The sequence below is a fragment of the Lates calcarifer genome, linkage group LG4 (genome assembly GCF_001640805.2).
Source record: "Lates calcarifer isolate ASB-BC8 linkage group LG4, TLL_Latcal_v3, whole genome shotgun sequence".
Taxonomy (NCBI): Eukaryota; Metazoa; Chordata; class Actinopteri; family Centropomidae; genus Lates; species Lates calcarifer.
In genome coordinates, this window is record NC_066836.1 from 11,675,026 (window position 1) to 11,697,399 (window position 22,374).

Genomic DNA, 22,374 nt, shown 5'->3' on the forward strand with positions numbered 1-22,374 from the left:
GTTGTCTGTGAATCTGTATGTCAGAGGGTCAGCAGTCTGTCTTACTGTACTTGGGGCCTCACAAAATTAACCTTGTCAAGTTAGATTAGGTTAAAAATACTTATGGCAAATCCAGAAACACAAATATAATCAACTCAGTGAGATCGATGTGAATTTTAAAGGTGAAGTCTTAACCCTCTGTAAGTTACTGCTTCCCACAGCAAGCCCTGGCAAAGTGATTAATCTTTCTATTTTTAGATCAGTTTCCTACTTATTTATTTCTTTATTTTTTTAATGTAGAAGAGAGACGGCAGCACTGCCAACAGAAATACTTTGTCAGCAACTTGATTGCATTTACATGGTAGAGTGAAGCCAAAGCTGGGGCAAATTAGAGAGCTCAGCCATGGGCTGTGCTGAAATAAAAGGCAAGAAATGCCATGTGAGGAGACTTCTCAAAAATCAACACCTCAGGAATGTGATTTTTTTTCTTAATATGCCCCGAAATTTTTACCATTCACCATGGTGATCTTACACAGCATCTTTTTTAACAACTTTGCACTCTGGTCTTATTTTCAATCCTAAAAATGTTGCAACAGGAGAAGAAAATTGGAATATTGAGAACTGTTTATTAGAAGTGCTATAAATACAGATTTTTCTTTACCCATTTTCTCAAACTGATAATTCTGCTGATTTTATTCTTGTTTTTTGTCTGTTGTTGTTGCTTTCAGTCAAATGACCAGCCAACCAGTTTTTATTTGGGCAGCCATTGCCACTGAGGTTATGAAGAGGCCCTTGCTTTCAGATTTAGAAAGATTGATGGTAAAACCACTGATGTTTTCAGTGAAGCATTCCCACTGTGATGTAATCCCACTACCAAACATGTGGCAGCTCTGGAAAAATCTCAAGGTGACCTCACCTCAGTTTACGTAGTTTACAGTTGAGCAGTTCTCTGCAATAACAGAAATATGTCACCCAGCAACAGGCCCAGAAAAGTACTGTACATTACCGATGACTGTTTGACTATGAATTTTTCCTTCAGCTATATAGTAGAGTTGATTTATACATTTTAAGAAAATCTGGCCCCTTAGCTGCTAAATGCTCTGCACTGCTCACCAGATAGTTTCCAACATTGTCTGTCAACTGTTTGGTCCTAGGCAGTTTGTGTAGTGGGTTTATCAGAGCTATTTTTGCTGAGAATAGCAGCCTGCTGCAGCTGGAACCAAAACGGTAAAGTTCTGGGCTCTAAAACCAAAACAATAAGCTGAAAGTTGCCAAAATGCTCCACAGACCCTTTTAACAGTGGTAGTCATTTGATCAATTGCTCAAAAACTGAACTGAAAAAGCTGATTAGTGCAGCTTTAAACATAAAATATGTTTAGCATGTGATGTCAGTCAATATTTTGTACAATATCCTTTAGTAGAGCCCACATTCACAAATCCCTACAGAAGTTTAATATACTGATATAAGACATCTCTGCACTACAGGAGTTTATATAATCATTTGGCTGCCTTGCAGCGCGATAGTGCTCATATGGATGGAAAATGTATTGCGGTAACACCTGCTTTTTAGGTTGCCTTTGCAATGTGTTCCAGGAATGCAAATCTGCCCATTTTGTCCACTTAAATGCAATAATATCTCTAAAATTAAACAAATTCAAGTTCATGAAAACACCAGTGGCCCGTGGAAATCTCAATCAAACAATAAAAGCCCAATTTAAACTGTGAATTTGGATCATAGCACTGTGAATACAACAGTTGTGTGAGGCTGATTCATGTAATATCCCCCCCTCTCCCTGGCTCCAGAGTCCCGCTGACACAGCAGCTGTGAGCAATACGTACACGCGTGGGCGTGTGTGTATGTGTGTGCACTACTGCTGCTTGTGTGTGTGTGTGTGTGTGTGTGTGTGTGTGTGTGCCTGTGCAGGTGGTAAGAGGGAGGGACAGCAATGCCTGTGAGCTGAATAACAAATCTAGCATACTGCACACCTGAGGAGCTGTCACTGTCATAATCAGCCGTTTATAATGCATGGCAGAAGGGGGACAGGAGTCGAGAGGAGGAAACGAGGACACAGTTGGTATCAAAGCTCTGTCTGTATTACATCCTTTTCTTCTTATCCTCTCTATTGCTGTATGGAGAATTGAAAAGGTGAGGGTATTCTTTTTTAATTTTCACTCTCCACTCAAATTTCCTTCAAGTTATTGCTCAGCTCTCTCTCATCCACTGAGCCGCAGATGTCGCATATGGAAAGCTGGATAGCTAGCTCCACTTCCTCTCTGCTTTCATCCTGCCTCCCTCTTCACACCCCGTCTGGCCCAGCAGGTTTGTGTCCGGACACCTCCTCCAGTGAGCTCAAGGTGACACATGGTTGTTCAGGCACAGATGAGTGTCTGTGTCCCCAGGCCTCTTGACGACCGCCAGTTGGCCCCCTGACTTTTTCCCCTCTACAGCCATTACTAGAGTCCCTGAGCTGTGGGCACAAACACCCCTCCTCCCTTAGAGCCTTTTGGTTTTTTCAGTGCGACGCTAATCTATGGTTCTGCTGCGAGGGCCACAGGAGCGGCAGGTTGACGCACTTCCAGCTCACTGACACAATCATTCAACGCTTGTATTGGGAGTGCTGGGGTGTGTGTGTGTGTGTGTGTGTGTGTGTGTGTAGCTGGAACGGTGCCTGTTAGACAGCCAGGCTATTTTTTTGCGGGGTCAGCAGAGAGTTGGCCAAGCCAGCATCATAGTGGAGTAAATCAATGAAACCCAATTAGACACCAAGAAAGGTGAGAGAGGAATTGAGCAGCTAAAAAAGCACAGACTGAGACAAAAGGCATCTTTGCTGTAGTGACACACACGCCATAGTGCTCTTTATGTTTAACTGTGCAAAACCTGGTATCAAAAACACCACAGCTTCACTCACGATTCGTGGGAGTTTCAAAAGTATCGTGTGGGATATGCTGGAGATGTGTGAGTCACATCAGTGCATCATTCTGCCTCACTTTAACCAAATACAGCTTTGCTATGAGAGACTATGAGGAGCCTCTGATAACAGTTTTTCATAAACAAACATTGGGAAACACCTGAAATATTGCTACAAAAAACTGCTCATTCCAGACTTTTTTGGTATCCCGCTGGCCCTTTGATATTAGTCTTGCTGAATTCCCTCAGTGGGTGGAGAGAGCAGTCGTGTGTCCGTGTGGAGGGCGAGAGTAAAGGCAATATGTCTCATGATCACCTCCCGAGTGAGCCAAATGAGGCACCCTTTTGCTTTGAGCAACCTGCCACTAACATCTGCTGCTTTGGCTGCAAGTGCCCTTAAATCCTGTCCGCTTATTGGTTCGCACTGTCACCTATACCACACAGGTAGAAACTTTCGGACAAAAACAGCATGCTGCTTTCGCATTAGTCATCTTTCCTCAGTTACAGTCCTTAATTTCATGGATGTCAGGACCTTGCTTAAAGTGAAGGCAAGTCAACAGTGGAAAGTTGATTGCTGGTTGCAATTCAGACAGGATCATTACAAGCAGCTTTAAATGTGCCACGTTGTTTGGCGTGCATGTGCGTGTGTGTATTTTTTGGCAATTATCTGATTCAGATGAAAAAATGCTGCTTTATTTTCTGAATTAATGAAAGAAAAACATCATCTTAAGCTTTTGATAACCTGCTGACTACTAATGAGTTGCAGAGATAGCATTATGCAGTAGATAATAATCCTGATCACATTGACAGGGGGAAAAAAATAGATACTAATACCCACAGGCAAGTGTGTTGGAATAAGGTACTAAGGCAATTACCATGAATTAGGATCATATTTTAATCTCATTAAAGCACACCATCTTGTGTCAAATCAACAATATTCTCTATTATATTCTACTGTAAAATAGATAATGTTCTTAATTTAGTTGTTGTTTATTAGGTACAATAGTACAATAACACATTAAACATTTCATATGTGTTAGATAAACTGGCTATATACCACCATGATAAAGGGAATTTGCAGTAATAAGGCATCTTAATATTCCATGTTTCATTTATCATTGTGGCCTATTAACCAGATTGCCTTTTATCATACTTTTCATCATGATTTTAATCCTTTTAATGAACACACTCTACCTCTTTATGCAGTCTTGACAGGCCAGCCATTCGCCACCTTCTTAAGCCCACAGTAATTATTAACACATTTTTGTAATCAGGCCTCTCCGCCATTTGCATGAAAGCAATCTAATAAATGTGAAAACTAAACTCTCCCAGCTGAAAACATTAAGATAACCAGAAATTCTAGCATTTTATTGAAGTTACCTCTAATCTCATTACCTCTATGATTACGAAAAAGGAGAGTGTCTCATTCCCTGACTGCCTCCAAAATTAAGCTCTTGATAAGAAAGCGCAGTTTGGGACAGAGGAACGCGCAGGGGTGGATCAGCAGCAGCAACAGTCCTAATATAAATCCATCCAGGCTCCTGGGCTCAGACAGGCTGTTGGTCCACCCCTAAATCAGACAGGCTGGGCTGTCATGACCGGGGACCTTGTCTTCTTGCAGATCAATGGTGATAAGAAGAAATAAATTTTCAGCTGCAAACACTGAAGACACCAAAGAGGCACTCGGGTTGCAAAGAACTCCATAGGCGTATACTGAATTTTTGAATATTACAGTGGAAAAATTGCACACTGACAGCTGTGATGATGATTTGGTCAACTTTGTTCATGCTGAGGATAACAAGAAGAGGAGGCTGGTAGTGTGTGATAGGTCACTTTGAAAATAATGGATTCCCTGCATGAGATGAGCTTGTCACTGAGGTGTTATGGTTTTTCTGTACTTGTTTGATATTGTGTGGAATATGGCTGCACACTGATCAAAAACACGTGCCTAATGATAAAAAGCCATTCTAAATTACTTTCAATTATTAACTTGTAAACTTACTTGTAAGTGCAAGTGACTGTGTGTGCGTGTGTGTGTGTGCGCAAGCACTTGACCAAATGACCTATCACGTACGGAAGATAAAGCCATCTATTAAAACAAAACTTTCTGCAGTTTTGTTTTGTCCTGAAAGCTCTGATAACAACACCATCACCGTTTATTATTTTCTCATTAGGTGCTGAAGAGAGGAACAGAAACTTGTTCTGTTGCTTCTCTTTTATTGTGTCTTTGGAGTAGCAATTTGTATGGTAAATGTTTTAAGTCATGCTAGTGGTTTGGCTCTGTGAATGGTAATAATGGTTTGTTATTTGTTCTGCTGCTGTGGTACAGACTGAAATATCTCAACAACTATGTAATGGGTTGCCATTAAAGCTTGTACATACCACACATTTATGATACCCAGACAATGCATCCTAATGACTTTGGTGATTTTCTGACATCCACTATAGCACCACCATGTGGTTGACATTTATGGTTTTATGTAAAAAATGTTTAGCAACTATCAGATGGTTTGTCGTAAAATTTTGTTGAGACATTCAGGTCTCCATCAGAAAAAACTGTAATCACTGGTTATGCCCTGACTCTTCATATAGCGCCTTCTGGTACTTTGGTTTATGACCAAATATTTGCAAAATTGATCACACTTCATCAGCCAACCTTATTCTCAGTGCTAATTATCTAATTATTAGCATGCCAAACAAGCTCAACTATGACAATGAACATGTTAAACATCACAACTACTAAGCATTCTCAGTAAGAGCATGTTAGCTTGCAAACTTTAGCATTTAGCTCAAAGCACAGCTGTATCTAGAACAGTTTTCAGTTCCTCTATTGTAGACTTATGCAAAATTGCTGTATTTTCATAAGTATGGCAATACTTTGTCCAACCGAATAAGCCCTAATATCTTGTTTTTGTTCAAAACAAATTCTGTGATTTCTACTTATTTATACAGTTTTGAATTGAAATGATGAACAGGCAAACCTTTTGGACATGGTTCGTTGATAGAAAATACAGGCTAACAAGTGAACAATAAATAATTGAGACAACTGCCTTTTCCACACATGTGCCATTACAAATCAATAGCCACACTTTTATTGCATCACTAACTAAAGATGCTTTCTTCTCTCCTTGGGTTGTTCTGGAGTTCAGCACAATTTGCCTTAATCAGGCAATCAATCACTGTTAGATCTGTGTGCCACACCAGCACACAGCAGGCAGATGTGGCCCCCAGCAATCCCCAAATTGGGGCAGACACACACTTGTATGAGCCCTCTGACACAGTAGACGTTGCCAGAGCTGCTGCCAGAGCTCGCAAAGCAGCATTTTGCCTTTATTTGTCGACAAGGGGGTGGCACCAAGCTGCTTTAGTGACATGTCTTTTCACAAGAAATTACAGAGAAAATGCTCAGCGGAAACGTTCCTGCATGTCTTTGTCACTGTTTGTCACTTTGCATACAACACAATATAATCAGATCTCTTTTAAGGTTGCAAAAAAAGTAATCATGCAATATTTTATGTCTAAAACATGTCATGCATTATATTTCTGGAAGATGACATTCTCTGACTTTGCTATAAAATACATAAACACAAATGCATAAGATTTACATATAGACAATATAAATACACACCATACATTTTCACATATATGTGTGTGCGCATCCTAATACATAATACATACAACTCTATTTGGCTCCATTGTTTGAATGATATAAAAGACTGAATGAGCCAATTTGGCATTAGAGGAGAATAATCAGAGCATTACTGTGGTCCTTAGAGATCCTTTATTGAATGCATCACAATGAAGCTTGATTGGAATTGATAATGGCTTCGATGCTTCTAGGTTGCTCCTTTGCACTGACTAATTTGTTCCAAAGCAACCTTTGACATGCGAGGGTTTGGCAATGACAAGGTAATTAGCCAACTGTTATGGAAGGTCAAAATATGTGTTTTTATACCAGAGGAGAATACATTGTCCCTTAATGACTGAATGTTTAAAATATTTCATCTCTGTCTCTGTCAATTTACATAAGCAGCCAATAAATTTGACACAAATAGGCTGTATGGATGTGTGTCACTGAATATTATCATCTATATTTGGCTTTGAGTAGAAATGACTGAGCTCTGCATTACAGCGTGAGGGAGCAGCAGGTGAACTGTATGATATTCCCTGTATCAACACAAAGTCAGCACGAAGAAGTGCCGCGGATGTGAAAGTGCTGCTGACCTCGTCCATTTTTCTTCCAGTGCCATCAAGGCCACCGCACCACAATGCCCCACACTGCATCCAATTGTACAAAGTTAAAGGCTTGAGAATCAAGGGCTCCTCCAGGCCAAGAGCCCCTCAGACACCTGCGCTTAGGCGAGTCAACCGCAGTGTCAGCACGGCAACCAACATGCATCATACGGCTGCCTCACGCATGCCTGCAAAACATTGTTATCTGTCTACACACAGACAGCGCAGGCCTGAGAATATATTAATCACAGACTGCAAAGCGACCTTGATGGTAAATTTCTCCTTTGATTGCACATTCTAGACCATGCCAAAGTCAGGTATATGCTGCACAGCAGAGTTCACGGGGGCATCAGACTGGTTTTATGAATTGTGCAACATGATATTGTTTGATTGAATGCACAAAGTCCAAATTGGATTCCCACTAACGCCTCCTCCCCTCCCTGCGAGGACGAGTACTGATGAAAGATAACCGCCTCTGCATTAATCAAAGAGATGGAGCATTTTGATCCCACTCTCAATTAGATTAGATTACATAAATTTAACAATTTGTACAAAACGCAATATTAATTATCAACAGGTCATTTAATTTGATCTCTTGCCCAATTCTGCCACAGCAAACAAAAGAAGTGTACAATGAAATCTGACTGCCTTTAGTAAAAACATGATTTTGTCATGTTCTGTAATAGCTGTGAGGAAACCATGACCACAGTGGAGTTCTTTTAATGGAGTGCGTTATCTTAATTTTGTTGCACTTTCTTTTTTCTTTTGTTTTGCGTCCCTATCCCACCAAAGAGAGAGCCTAATTATTTTAAAACATGGATGATCAGGCGTGCTAATCAATGACAGAAGTGTGAAGTGACATGAGTCACTTATCACAAAAAGCGAGTGCTTTCAAAAACTGTTCAGCCCCTCTCTTCCTGCCTATGTGTGTGCAGGCTGTAAGTGGGATGTGATAGTGCTTACTGTTTGTTTAGGATTACAACACACTCTCAGGGGCGGATGGTTTGATTTGTAGGAGGAGGGGAGCTGCATCACTCCCATCACATACTTGCCTGCACCTCAAAACGCCAATAACTTGGAAAACAACAGATTGCCCAGGAGGAGTTGAACCAAAAGTCAGCTCTTGTTTATTATTGGAGGTGGAATAAGTGTTTTTCCTCATCTTCCAAGCTGAAATATCTCTGTATCACAGATGAAATCTATTCCATAGAGCCATCTCTTGATAGTTAATTAGGTGTCAGCAGCACAGCCGAGGTAATTTAACCTTCATCAGGCTGTATCACATGAGAAGATAATGTAAGGGAATTATTCATTGCATATTTTAATGGGACATGAAAAAAAAAAGCTTTACTTACAAATTCTAGGCTTAAGTGAAGATGAATGAATAGAATGCAAAATTCAAAAAAGTGATCGAGTCAATTGTGGAACAGTGATGAGTGATGAGGCTGCTTGAATATGATTTTGTGTGTGTGTGCATGCGTGAGAGAGAGAGAGACGGGGAAACACTACACACACATGCAGATTTAGCACCAAAGCATTGACAATTAATAATCCTTAAGATCAAACATGCAGTAAACAGCAACTATCTAGAGGCAATGTGATCAAAATCTCCCACCTAATGATCAATAGAGTCTGGGCTCTTTATGCGAGCTGAGAGACAACTGACTGAATCCTGAACTACCTGACGCCCATGGCATTTAAAAATCATTTTCCTCAGCAGAGTCTGGAGCTAATATATGTTAACTAATGTATGCTAATACACAGAGCCATGGATGTACATACAACTCAGTGTATCATGATCCAAAATAACACGCTACCATTCGATAGCCTAATAATTTCCGGTACTTATAAACAAACTAGTGTATGCTATGGTGAAATTTATTCAAGCTGAAAGATATTTACATACAGGAAATGTGTGTTTTGATCATTTGTCTTTGTATTTATGGCAGTCTTGGGTGAGAGTCTCATTTAAATATAATGTGCATGTAAAGTGAAACCAGACAATAAGCAAATAAATGGTGACCTCAAACTGACTTTAAAAGGTTGGAAACTACTGCAGGGTATTGTTGTAATCAGAACTGATAAGGCGTTTTCTCTCGCAGTAAGTAAGTAACAGTAAAGTCATTTAATTTTGACTGGAAAGATAGCTTATATTGTGTATGAGTCATATCATAATTGCATTGTGTGGGTATTACTAATCAGGATACTAAAGCCCTGTCAGCAGTTTTGCATTTACTTATCATCATCATAAAATACTTCACACATCAAAGATAATAGGCAACAGGAAGGACAATAGAAAAATATATACCATAATGTAAGATGCCATAATTTAAAGCCACTATAAACCCTGCACTTACTAGCCCACACTGAGAATAAACATAACTATTGTGTGAGAATATTATAATACTCAGTCATTTGGGATAATGGTTAACATAAGGGACCATGGTCCGTCCCAGCAGTGAAATTGGCAGTGTGGCCAGTAGGGAGAGACAGTGAGAATGGGCGGTTTATAGACTAGTGGCCGGGGCTCTTTTTGTTTTTGTGTTGGACTGGATGGGAGGGAGCAGCAGCCTCAGTACCAGGCACTGCTCTCCCTCAGTACTGACTGGATAGATAGAGGAGGAGGCTGCTACATGCTGCCGCCACCGCTCCTGCTGCCACTGCTGCTCCTGCCTTTGTCGTAGAGGGACGGTTTTTTTTTCCACCGCGGCCACACTTGAGCCACAGGAAATATTCTTTTTTTTATTTTTTAAATTTTCTATCGTTCCTTTTCTTTTTTTTTCTTTTACACGGATTCCGAAGTGGGAAATTAAAACAGTCAACGGGCGTACCAATGTACTCACTACACGAGGGCAGCGGTCTGCTTCTGCTGGCGGTCTTGGCAGGACTGCAGGTAATGTAACATCAGAGCCGTTCTCGGGCGGAGTTACACCGGACAGTTGAGGTGCTTGTTTTGCTGCGGCGATGCTGTTTGTTGAGTTACGAGCCCGGTCGAGCCGCTAGCCTCACGACGGGCACTTTACATGGCGTGCAGTTTGTAAAGCAGCGCTATGTATGTAACCAAAAAAATCACGAGAAAGTAGGTCCAGCACGAATTGTAATCTTTTCAGCTAACGGTTCTTTTTTTTATTAAACGCTCACGCGACGCAGTGTTGTGGAAAATTGCGCACATTTAAATTCAAATTTGCAATGACGTAGCCTAATTTAAGTTCATATAGCTGAATCTTTTATTGTGTGGAAGTTGGCTCACACAGGCCCATATTAACCTAGTTCTCACTTGGTTATATTTAGTTTAGGTTTAATATTTATGTAGATTGCTGCAGCGTGTCCCTGTCCCCCGGCGAGTTAATTACCTCTCTGGTAAAATTGCGTTACGAGCAACAATGAAAAGTAGCCTACTGTAAATTATTGTGGTAGTATATGTTATGTATAGCCTAAGTACATGTAGCAGTGATGGGATAATGATTGTTGTCCAACCCGAAGGATGGAAACTGTCGATGTAGTGGAGTGTTTTTGTGGAGACCATTTGTTTTCTTGAGTATGTGGCTACTTTGTTAAAACTGTGTCCCCTGAGCAACAGAGAATGGCAGCCACATACTTAAATAATGCAGTTTTGGCAGCTGAAATAAGATTATGTGAAGGATTGGCTTGTGTTTTAACACTTAAAACCATAATATTGTACATCCTGGTGCCATTGTTGTAACATGCTAGAATTCTAGCTCTTCCACCCCCTCCCCTCTGCAAGCATTTTCCATTTAAATTCCTCTGATTAAGAATGGCAAGTGGCACGGATACCCACAATGCTCTTTTTCAGCAGGACTCCTCTCGTTTTACATTCTTTTGAGAGAGCATGCAAAGCAATAGGGCCAGGTCTCTCTGTTCCTGAGAGCTGAATCAATGCTGAGGTTGTGTGATGGAGTATATTTGGACATGCCCGGACACCAGAGCATTTTCCTCAGTTATGCTCTTGTCTGTGATTTCTCACTGTCAGTGATTTCTTTCTTTCCTGCTAGATTCATGCTTTATGGAAACACCAGCCCCAGTGATTAACAGTTTTTTTTCCTTTGCAACATCCCTGTTATTCCTTAGATCTTTTGTGTTGACACCCTAAGAAAAGAGTTATCTTCTTCAAAAGGTGACAAAAAAGCACTGTATTGATCACAGTCACACCAGTTTCTTTAGACATCAGCAGTTGTTATTTCTCGTTTATTCAGACATTCACACATAGATGTTGATTCCCACAACAGTGGATCGTTAGCATTTACTTTTTATTCCCTTGTTCCTGCCACTTCAAAGTGGAGTGTTTGTCCAGAGTGGTGTGTTGATCAGAGGGGCCGACCAAGAACGCTGGTTATAACCCTACCCTGTGCCTGGGCCCCACCAGGGGGACAAATGGAGCTTGTTCTTGCCTAGCCATGCTTTTTGGCTAATGCTTAACCCTTTTGGCCTCATTATCCTAATTGCAGTCCCTGCTATAAAAACAACAGATGCTTTTGTACAACTGTTGGGGCTTCAGAACGTGACCAAGAGGTTTTTTGGAGGCAACAGAGTGCATTTTTGGAGGTTGATTTATGACTCATTTTGCACCCCCACCTCTCTCTCTTTCTCCATCTCTTCCCACCATCACAGATTGCAGCAGAGGGCAGGGGCACCGCACCATGCAAGCCAGGCTTCTCTGAAGATGTATACAAGGTTGTGGTGCCAGATATCACAGAGAAAGGACAGCCCCTTTTCAATGGTGAGTGGCGAAATATTCCTACTGCTGTTTCCGTGGTGGATTCTTGTTATGTCTGCGTTTGATTGAGTGTGCGTATGTGTCGGCGTGTGCGTGCTTGCCCCCATGTGTTACATTTCAGGGAGGATCAGAACAAGCCTGACATATTTAAACAATTAGCTTCGGTGTAGCTGTGTGGTATTGCAAGTCGTGTAGTTTGCCTTGTAAACCAGCTCAAATGTGGTTTAGATTTATACAGCTCTTGTCCTTGCTTACATGCTGTTTTCTCTTTCAAAGCAGACACAAACATAAGCAGATTTTTACTTAAATGCTAGATCATACATCACAGCTAAACAGTTTCTGCTTTTGCAATTTGCATTCAGTTGAGATGAAAATTAACTGCTGCCTTTGTCATTAAAAGTAGGAAAACTTTGTTGATTGCACTGGGGACACTTCTTGTTGCGATGAATAAAAATCAATTACACACAGATTTGAATACTTATGCAACTTTAATCAAGCAAATAACCTAGCTATTAAACATTTCATGCCTAGCGCTGGTGAATTGAATTATTTCCATTATCATATGCCATGATTATGCATTTGTCTTGTCCTAATTTAACATCACTTCAGTACAGATTTAAACCGTATGCAGTGGGTGCTTGTTTCTCTCACTTTAAACACGTTTATGCCTAGAGGTTCTTGTTAGAATCCTATGGTAAAGCACCCAATTGCAGTGTTACACTGCTAAGCCCACTCAATGGCAGTAATAACAGCCATTTAAGTATCTTTGAAAATGTTTGTCATAGCAATAGTCCTTCTGTCGGAAACCCAGCTGGGGTTTATTTATTTCTAACATCTAACCTGGTGCAAACAAGAAAGTGAAAAATAATGATTTTCTTTGCAGTAGTCCATTACACTGCAGCAGGCATGACCAATACTGCCTCTTTGGAGTTAAATATTGGCAAAATGAGGATGCAGCTACCGTGAAACGGTATGCAGGCCTACAGACGGTAATAAAAAGTGGAATATATCACCAGTGTGCCATTAGAGAGGTTAGAGCCTTGAGGTCATTTGGACCAGAAAACATTCTCACTTGTGTTGGATTTCACAGTGTGTGCCTAAAACTTGCACGTTGCCGTTGGTGTGAGTCAGGGAGGTGGAGGGGGGAGGTAGCAGTGACGGGGGAAGAAAAGGAGAGAGGGAAGAGAGTGCTTAGATGGGTGGGTACAGCTTTCACTGGGCTTTACCTTGTGCACAAGTTTCCGTTTGATCCTGCAGGTGATGGATTTCCCTGTGTTGGCTTGTGGATGAGCCGTGACCAGGGGTAATCAGGTTCCCTTTTGTTTGCCCCCCCCCCATGCACGCTACTACCCCCCTCTCCTCTTTTCTCTCTGCTTTCCCCTCCCCCCAGTGAGCTGTTGCTCTGTGGAGATTTCCTTGACAGAGAGGGGCACTCCTGTGTCATTGTAATGCAGCAGGGCTCAGCAGCGTGGGATGATGTTAATGAAACTGCATTCTCTAATGAAAAGCTCCTGTGGCATGTTTTGAAAGACAAAGCCCCCACAGTGTGCAGAGTATACCTAAAGTTTTTCAACTTTGCTTTCACCATGCTGGTTAAGAATATTGTTTTTGACCTGGGGCAAAGGGGTTTTTTTTCAAACTGATTCTTCTGTAGCTGCATGTAGCATGCTAATACTTCACATTTCCTGGTATCTCATTAACTCGGTCAGTTGTTCCCTTGAATAGTGAATGAAAAGGCATTGAGTGAATCTTATTGGGAGTCATTTTACTAGATATACCTGAAGGCCTGAACGTGTTAGAACTGAACACATAGGCTTTGTCATGTTATAAATAACCAAGTGGCTAATTCCAGTATGCAGAAGCTTCTCCTTAAATTATTTGTTGAGTGGTCACCAGTTGTCTGTTGGGGTTATTAGATGATTTGAAATAAGATCTGCCTGAGTATCAGTGTAATATTATCAGTAGACTGTGTAAGGTGTCAGTAATATGACTCCCTTGCCATTATATTGTATTGCTTTTGACCCCCGATATGCATGAGACACACTGTTGGGGGTGGGCTGTTGGATATCTTTGTCGCATCTAATTGCAGTCTCTTCCTTGCTATTGATTAAGAGAATACACATCCTGAGGCCTGTAAAACCTGGAAATGGGAACAGTTTACATGTAAACAGCTGACATTGTATGCGCCAAGTTAAAGACATCCTGTGGATTTGATGATGGCAATTGTGGCCAGCCAGTTAACATAGCTATTTGATTGTAAGATTTAATCACATTCCTGGGGGCATAAACTAGACTTTAACTGTTAGCTGGCCAAGTGATGCCCCATTGATTTGCAATAGATTTGCTAAAATGCATTTCTTCAAAGTCGCTAGGCAGAGCAGCTGAGAAGAAAGCCAGGAAGGATAATTATTCTTCTATGAGAACTCCTTCCCAATGATCCATTAAAGGGAGGTTACGCTTATTGTTTGCAGATGCAAAACCACGTCAGGCTTAGGAGGTTACCCACTGTCTACCCTCTGGGCTCTGTGTGACCTTGCTTTTAAGGTTGCAGTATTTCCTCTAGCCTGATAGTGAAGAAAGAAAGAGAAACGACCCGAACATCGTCATTTGTTATCAGACCATCATACAGATGAAAGCAGCTAAGTCTTTTTTTGTCCCTTGTTCCTCTTATCTTGTTTGGTTGCTTGATAAAGTCACTTGTTTTACTAAATTGCATTTAATTTCAGGTAGACTGCAGCCACGGGTGGTTTGCCCCAGGGTGTCTAATAGAATTCTGGTGGCTTTGGAGAGCTGACACACATTGTGCAGGTTTTTTTTTTCCAGATGAGGCCTTTAAAGCGGGGTTGCAAAGTGAGTCAGTCAGAGCATTATTCAGCAGAGGTTTCCCTCCCTAAAAACTGGGTTAATGAAAAGCCCAAAAGCCTAATTGAGCTTAATACACTCTCTTATGCTGCTGTTCTTCCGTCCCTACCCCCAACCTTCTATTCTGCTTTCATTTTTCTCCCCCCCCCCAGCCCTGTGTTTTATTTCTTTTCTTGACAATTATGCGAGCTCTGGTGATGAAAGAGATGTATGTTTATAGTCTGCTTTTAGCCTTGGTTCAAGTGCTTTTGAACGTGAGCGTGTCAAGAGGGTCCAGTGAGCTGACTCCAGAGAAGCATTTGCGGGATGGAGGGGGTGGGGGTTTACAGTTGACCAGTTTAATAATGTGATTGAAACAATTAGTGTCAACGTCACAGTAAGAACACAAAGTGGAAAGCGCGCATGGACTAAATATATCTCAGAATTTTCAGTTAATCTATCATTAGGCATAATTACTTCTCTGCACAGTGTTTGTTTAAGGCAAATCTTTTAAACAAACCAAATTTCTCCCTTTTTGACAAGAAAAACATTGTATTCGTGAAACCTAAAACTTGAGCACTGAGTGAGCCCATTTTTAATGTTGTTGTGGTTCTCTGCGCTCTGTTAAGATTCTGATGGCCCTGGGTACAGCTGGGGCCACTCACATGTGTTTAAGGGGCCCCAGTGTTTGGTGAGACGTGACCCTGCTCGACCCTCTCCTGTAAACTGGGCCAAGTGCTCAGAAGCATACTCAACCCCTTTTTCCTGCTCACAGATTGGGAATGAGGCTGGTGGGGGTTGGTTTTCCTGGTGAGGTGTAGATGAATGGAACACCAGCCACAGAGGTCCCGACCCATCACCAGGGAAGCCACAAATGCACGGCACCCCTACCTCATGTTGTTCTGACCTATGAAGTTGATCGTTCATCACTTGGAGAAAGAGACAAAGCCAAATTTTACAAAACTATGTTTTCAGGCAGCCCGAATAGCAATCTTCGTAGTATTTTTCCTTCAACAGCATGATGGACAGTGAACACCCATTGTGACCCTTGTGGTATGCCAAGGACTGGACTGTCTCTTGAACATTGCTGAATTTCAGTTTTATACAGCTCTGTTGTTTATTGAAATGTTCAGTGAGAAATAGCTTGAAAAAGGGTATTTGCCAAAGCCCGTGGTGTCAGAAAAAGAATGTCTGCTATGGAGATCTTTGTGTTTGAGGTATATGAGGTCTGCATTGATGTCTGTGCCAGTGCTGAATAATTCAATAGTCAAACATGACTTTCTTAATATTCAAATCCCTGCTCGAGATGAGATCCATAAGCACAGAGGAGCCATCATACAGCAGATGAGAAAAATGAAGAGCAACACGAGACACAGTGAAACTCTTTCCTTTTAATAGTATAGGGGGGGTTATGCACATTTCACATATTCTCTTTATCACTGTGAGACATCAAGAGCACCCCCTCCCCTGACCATCCATCTCTTTTAGGTGCAGCTCAAACTCCATCTCCCATCTTTTTTTTTTTCCTCAAGCTAAGGCAGCTGTTTCGCTGTAAGTTTGTTCTTAGCAGTCTATTGCCCCCCCGCACCCCCCACCCTACCCTCTTTTTTTCTGGAAGTGGATCAATGAATCCAGGGTCTTTGTTTGCTGTGATCAATATGTTGTAATGAAGGCTGCGCTCCAATTCCCAGCTAAAGCATCACTGGCAGGTTGGGGCTGAATTTGTTTTATTCTTTATTGTTATCAGCCTGCATAAATTTATTTTCATCTCCCGTCACTGTGTCTTTTTTTCCCCCCTTTTCCTGGGAGCACCATGGCCTAGATAACCACCACATATTGTGACAACAGATTGAATCTTGGCAGTATATGGTTTCGGAAAGTAACCTTTGATGTGGTTTGCCGACAATATAGCAAGGAAGCAGAGTTAGTCGACTGCTATTGCTTGGTGGTAGGGCTGCTGTAGCCATTTGTCAGAAGATCACGGCTCTGTTGCAGTCCTAAGGCTATATCATAAAATGAAATAATAATAATGTCGGCGTATTAGAGCAAGTGCACCCATCTGTCGCTAATTTGTGGATGTGCTTTCTGAAGCTGCTGGGTGGCATGACAGGATGGGACATATTTTATTTATGTCTGACCTTTTTAAGGCTCTAAGTTCTTAACCAAACTAAAGTAGGAAAACAAGTACTTGTGCAATGCGAAAATGTAGATAAAGTATTTTGTGGAGGTCTGACGTTGCCCCAGTGGCTTCTCATCACCTCTGTTCATATCGTTCTTATCAGCTACAGGCCCTGCCCTGCGCTATTGGCACCTAACTGTGTGCCTCTGACATTGGGCAGCAGTTAAGGTGTCCCTCTCTCATCTGTGTGTGTGTGTGTGTGTGTGTGTGTGTGTGTGTGTGTGTGGGAGGGGGGGATTTGTCCTTGGCATATAATTAGATTGTTCTACCCAGACAGTTCTCAGTGGTGGTGGTGGACAAATGTAACAGAGACTTCTATAACCAGCAATCAACACAACAACAAGATTTGACAGAAAATGAGCAGCCCGACCAAGCTATTTAATCTGACTGTGACTAGTTAAATGTTAGTTATTTGTCTCTCAAAAGGTTGTGTGTAACTACATTTTCCAAATCAAATTTTCATTGTCTACTATTACCTGCAGTGAATGGAGACCTTTCACTGTATTGCTCCCTCACACAGCCATGTGAAGGTTAAAAGGGGGGGTTTATAGGTTATCTGGATCTAAACTGCACCTGGTCTCCTCCATTCATGATGCCGTATTGCTTAGGTTTTAAAATGTATGTGTGCTTCCATCTGAAAGACTGTCAAAAGAGAAAAGATAAATGTGTTCTTCAAAAACAATCCCTCCTGGTTTGTAGTTGGTCCCTACATGGAAGGAAGGAGGAGTCATTCTCAGTGACTGTGGCGTGGCACGCTTGGCACTTGGTTCTGATGTGTTTTATTTAATACGAAAGAACACCCAGGAAGCGCATAAGATGACCCCACTATGTAATGAGGCCATGTATAAATAGCCGTATTGACCTGGCTTTCTGCATATATGCCTCCATATAACTGGGCTAGTGTTATTTTTCACAAGTGAAACGCTAGAACCAGTGTGGAAACGAAAATGCCAGCTTGCACCTAGAAGACAATACATCAGCACTATGGAGTGAATTGTTTTCTTTTCTAGGGACTGATTTGTGGATTTCAGTGCCATTTTTCTTCTGTGGGACAGTCTTTTTTGGTTGGTAGAGCAAACAACTCTATATCTCTTCCACAGATCCTGTCTCTACAAAGAAAGCGCTGTTTGCCGTGTTGCGTCAGCTGTTTATTGTGCAACACGGGTGTTCGATTTTTGCCCAGTTTGACTCTCTGCCGTGCTTGTTTTTCTCATTATGTTAAGCTAGATGAGAGCATAGAGGCTTGTCTTCACATTTTCCATCAGCAGGCATGTGAGGGGAAGCCACTCCCATTCCCCCGCTACTTTCTCAAATCTTTTGTTAGTGGGGCAATACATTTAGCTTCAGCTTTGTTGCATTTAGACAAGAGTGCATTCACTCACTGCCCCAGTGTAGATTCTCCAGCATTACCTGTCTCACGTAGCTGTGAACGACAGACAGGAGGCAGACGCAGCGTCTTTGTGCACAGGGTCAAAGAGGGAAGCTAATACTCAAATGAATATATTAATGAGAGTTTGAGCAAATGTAGAAAATAGAAACAGAACTAGGCCCGTGTTTTTTCTGTATACAAATGACACACATAGCTCACATTTTCAAACCTCACGCTGCGTTCAGGAGGCTACATGAATTGGCACACTATTATTCCTCTGATAACAAAAGAGAAATTTGAAGCAGGGACACGTTAATTGACCCAGATAGTGTAGCCATGTTCACAAAGGCCAATATCCTGCCTGGGAATAGACGTCTACCTCCTGCGGGCCACGCCAACTATTGTTTTCCGGCAGAGGCTTCAATTTCAACGCACCAGCTCTTCTCTGGACACTAGCCTCTGATGAGTCACTTGCTCGTATCCAGTGACATTCTCCATGCTTCTTCCTTTTATCCAACCCTCTATCACCTCCACCGCTTTCCTCCTCGTCGTCCCCTTCCCCCTCCGTCACACGTGAGCTTTAAGGTGGAGGAGCTCCCTTGGCTCTACATTATGATTGATGTGTCTTAATTGAGTAAAGCAAGGGCAGTAGTGAAGCATTTAGCCCTTGTTTCTTGCAGTGATCTGGGTTGCTTCATGGCTTCAGCCATGAGTGTGATGTGCAATTTTAGTGATGTTAATAATATTTTTGATAGATGGCTGTCTAAGGTTTTGTGAAGCATGTGGGGTTTTTTTGATATCTCCTTATGAGAGGATACAAGAGATAGGAAATGAATAAAGCATCCCCATTTGCTATTGATTGATCATATCATTCCAGGCACCCCAGGGCAACAGTTATTCCTATTTTTTGCTTGTCTTTCAAAATAAAGAACATCATTACTTTTACTTATGGCAAAGATTGGTGATTGGTAACATTACCCCCACCCTACCCCAAAGTGTTGGCTCATCAGATAACCATAGGTAGCCCACCATATTACTTGTCTCAAGTGATCTACTATTACTCGGCCTTGCTGACACCAGTGTCTGCCATCACCACATAGATATTATGATTGACCTGCAGCAATTTTCGAGTCTCCATTTGAGCGCACACTATGGCAGTAAGCAACATAGCGCTCTGCGGCCTGTGTTGTCTGAGTTTATTTTATCTCTTCCTCTGTCGATATTTACTGAGGCATTAAAGAGCGTGCAGCATGTTGCCACTTTATTTCCTGTAGCACTGCCTGCTCAGCAGGATAGGGGCTGGAGGGAGGTAGATTCTCACTGAAGGATATAACTGCTGCTACAAACTGAGGGTCTGCTAATTTCTCCAAACATGTTGTGTCTGACTTGTATAAAATATCCTTGTGTGTTAGGCAAATGGCTAAGACAAAGGTACGTGGCATAACAGTTTGAATATTACATTTTTGATTTTTTCTTGTGGTAAATGACTTTCTGTCTCAATGTGAGCGCAATGAACCAGATTTTGGAAATAATCCAAAGGTTTGATTATCAGTTGCTAGAAGTGACTAAACCAAGAGATATCTGAAATCTAAGTGCCAACAAGACTCCATTACAGACCTCACAACAATATTTATACATAATCAGCTTTTACAGCTTAGCAAACCATTTTTCAAAAGCTAGCAAAAGTTAGAGCAGCACGGACATCCCAACAGGCTCTTGTCAAATCAAAGTCCGATATTCTCTGCTTTTTTTATGTTTAGTTTGTTCCAAGTCCTGAATAAAATATCTGGTCTTTTTATCTGGCTAGATATTTAAAGCTCTTCAAAAGGCTCTCTGCCATTTTATCCCAGGAAGGTACAATCTGCTTGTGTGAGGTTGTGAGCTTGGCTTGGAGCAGGTGTCCACTAGAGGTGCAAGATTAATTGTATTAAAATCAATATTTATATCTGTAATTCTGAAATCTCATTCATATAGATGACAGTGACTCTGCTGGTTTAGGATTAGCAGGAGATCAGTTGCATTAAGCCAAACACACTTAATTTCTCCCTAAATCATAAATTGAGATCAGAATGAGTCAGAAAAAAGGATTGTTAGCAGGAGGAAATAAATTTATCCAAGCTGGTGCATCAACATTTTCATACCCAAATAAAGGTCACATACTTCTGCAGAAGTTTTTTTTAGACTTAAAGATAATAATGGCAACCAAAAGCACATTGCAAGCAAATCATCATTGCAGTACTGGAAGGTAATGCCACAGATTTATTCAAAATTATGATACGATCAAGGCCATAATAACCAACAGAAAATCCCTGCTGCCTGCAGGTTCTAATCTCTTGCTGTTTGGAGAAAAGGTCTCAACAAAAACTTTCAAGGTAGTACTTTTTGCAGGATCAATGCATTGCATTACATTTTCCACGTGCTGCTCCTTTCTAGTCACCATTACTATAAGTTTCAACCTAAACAAATAAAGCAAATTAAGCAAATTTCCACATAACAGAGCATTATTTGACTCAATGTTAATATAGAATCTTTTTTTATTATTCTTTAAACCTGAAAGAAATCTTTGTGTTTTATTTCATAATATTTCATACTATGCACATAGTATGCTCAACAACCATAACACAGGTTTTCAAATGCAGCTTCCCAGCTGCCTTTAATCTGATTCCAATATAAGATTGGGTGCAATACACTCTATCTTATATAGGTCCTTTGTCAACCCCTCACTCTCACACTAAGTGTTCCAAGCACCGTGACCTTTGTAGAAGATAAGCTTCCATCGGCTGACTTGAAGAGTTTGGAATAACGGCCTCAACCATTAATTTATAGCGTTGCTAACCATATGAGGGCTATGAGCCAAGGTTATTGACCTTTCACGCCTGTCACTAGTGATAGAGGGAGCCAGACCCAGGAGGAAAATGAATTGGGCTTATTAAGGATCCGGGCTTGGAATCAAACCTAGGGGGCAACTTTATTCTACAGTTTTCTCTTTCATTTAAATCATTACTTTTTTATACCATTTGACCAATTGTCTTCTGTCAAAGTAGAAACTGAGAGCTCATACAGCAGGAGTTGCACTGAATCATAATGCTGCCTTAAATGTGTCTGGGAGCGATCAGGGTGCAATGTGTGAACTGCCTGAAGGATTAACACTTGGAGCACGAAAAGCATTACAGCAGCACATCTTGAACTGAGGTCATCATTACCAGATGAAGGATTTTGTGGATTCAGAATCACTCAATCAAAGTTGTTTTTTTTTTTTTTTTTTGCAAATGCGATTTGAACTTCAAGGCAGACATCACAGTTTTATTTAAGTCACAAATCTTTTTGTCTTTGTGGATCTTTGCTTGTGATTTACTTGCACATTTGTAGCTGTAAGACAAAGGAGGAAGAGAAACCATTAGAATAAAATGAAGCATGTAAAGAAAGTAGTGTGGACTGTGGAGAAACAGAGCCATGGATAGAGAAGATTGAGCGCATGTTATTTCAGCCCTGTCCTCCCTCAGAGCTCCCAGTCTGTAAAACCTGGTGGGAGGCAAGGGAGGCATGCATTTATATTGGATCAACATGGTATGATGTTATTTTTCCAGCTCCACTACTTGTGTATATAATCATACACGGTCCCTTATGGGGTTCAACTAAAACCATTTTTATTGACTCTGGAGAAGCTTATCTCTGCCTGATGCATTGTTTGTACATAGGACCACAATCACATCCCAATGGAAATAAGAAATAGACAACAGAGAACTTGTACCATAGATGTGTTTTTGCTATTAGATGACATCCACAGTGAGGTCAAGCTTAAAGGACATTTTTAATATTGTACATTTGTTCCATTCATACGTTTACCTTAGATATTACAAGCGGGCTTAGCTATAACCTCATTTAGATAGCAAGAACAGAGACAGAATCACCACTGCTGCTTCAACCATCCTCTGTAGTATTAATTTAGAGGAGCTTGTTGAATTTTTCAAGTGTTTGTTTATTCGCAACGAGATAGCCAGAGGATGAGGTAAAAGGACTAATGCATGCGAATTCTGTGCACTCGAGAGTGCTGTGACTAAATCCAGTGCATTCTTGTGTGCTGCTGGAACTTATTTACTTGCTCAGGTGTGCTACTTATCGAAATGTAC

The 22,374-nt window shown here is 41.2% G+C and overlaps 1 protein-coding gene across 1 annotated transcript in view; it reads left to right on the forward strand.

The window, feature by feature from the left end:
* The first annotated feature begins 9,659 nt into the window (after nucleotides 1-9,659).
* Nucleotides 9,660-22,374, forward strand: part of cdh2 (cadherin 2, type 1, N-cadherin (neuronal)) — a 58,891-nt gene continuing 46,176 nt past the window's right edge. The window contains exons 1-2 of the mRNA XM_018676541.2: nucleotides 9,660-10,013; nucleotides 11,750-11,858. Coding sequence (XP_018532057.1) covers nucleotides 9,954-10,013; nucleotides 11,750-11,858 — 169 coding nt within the window. The 5' untranslated portion in view covers nucleotides 9,660-9,953. The remainder of the gene's footprint in view (nucleotides 10,014-11,749; nucleotides 11,859-22,374) is intronic.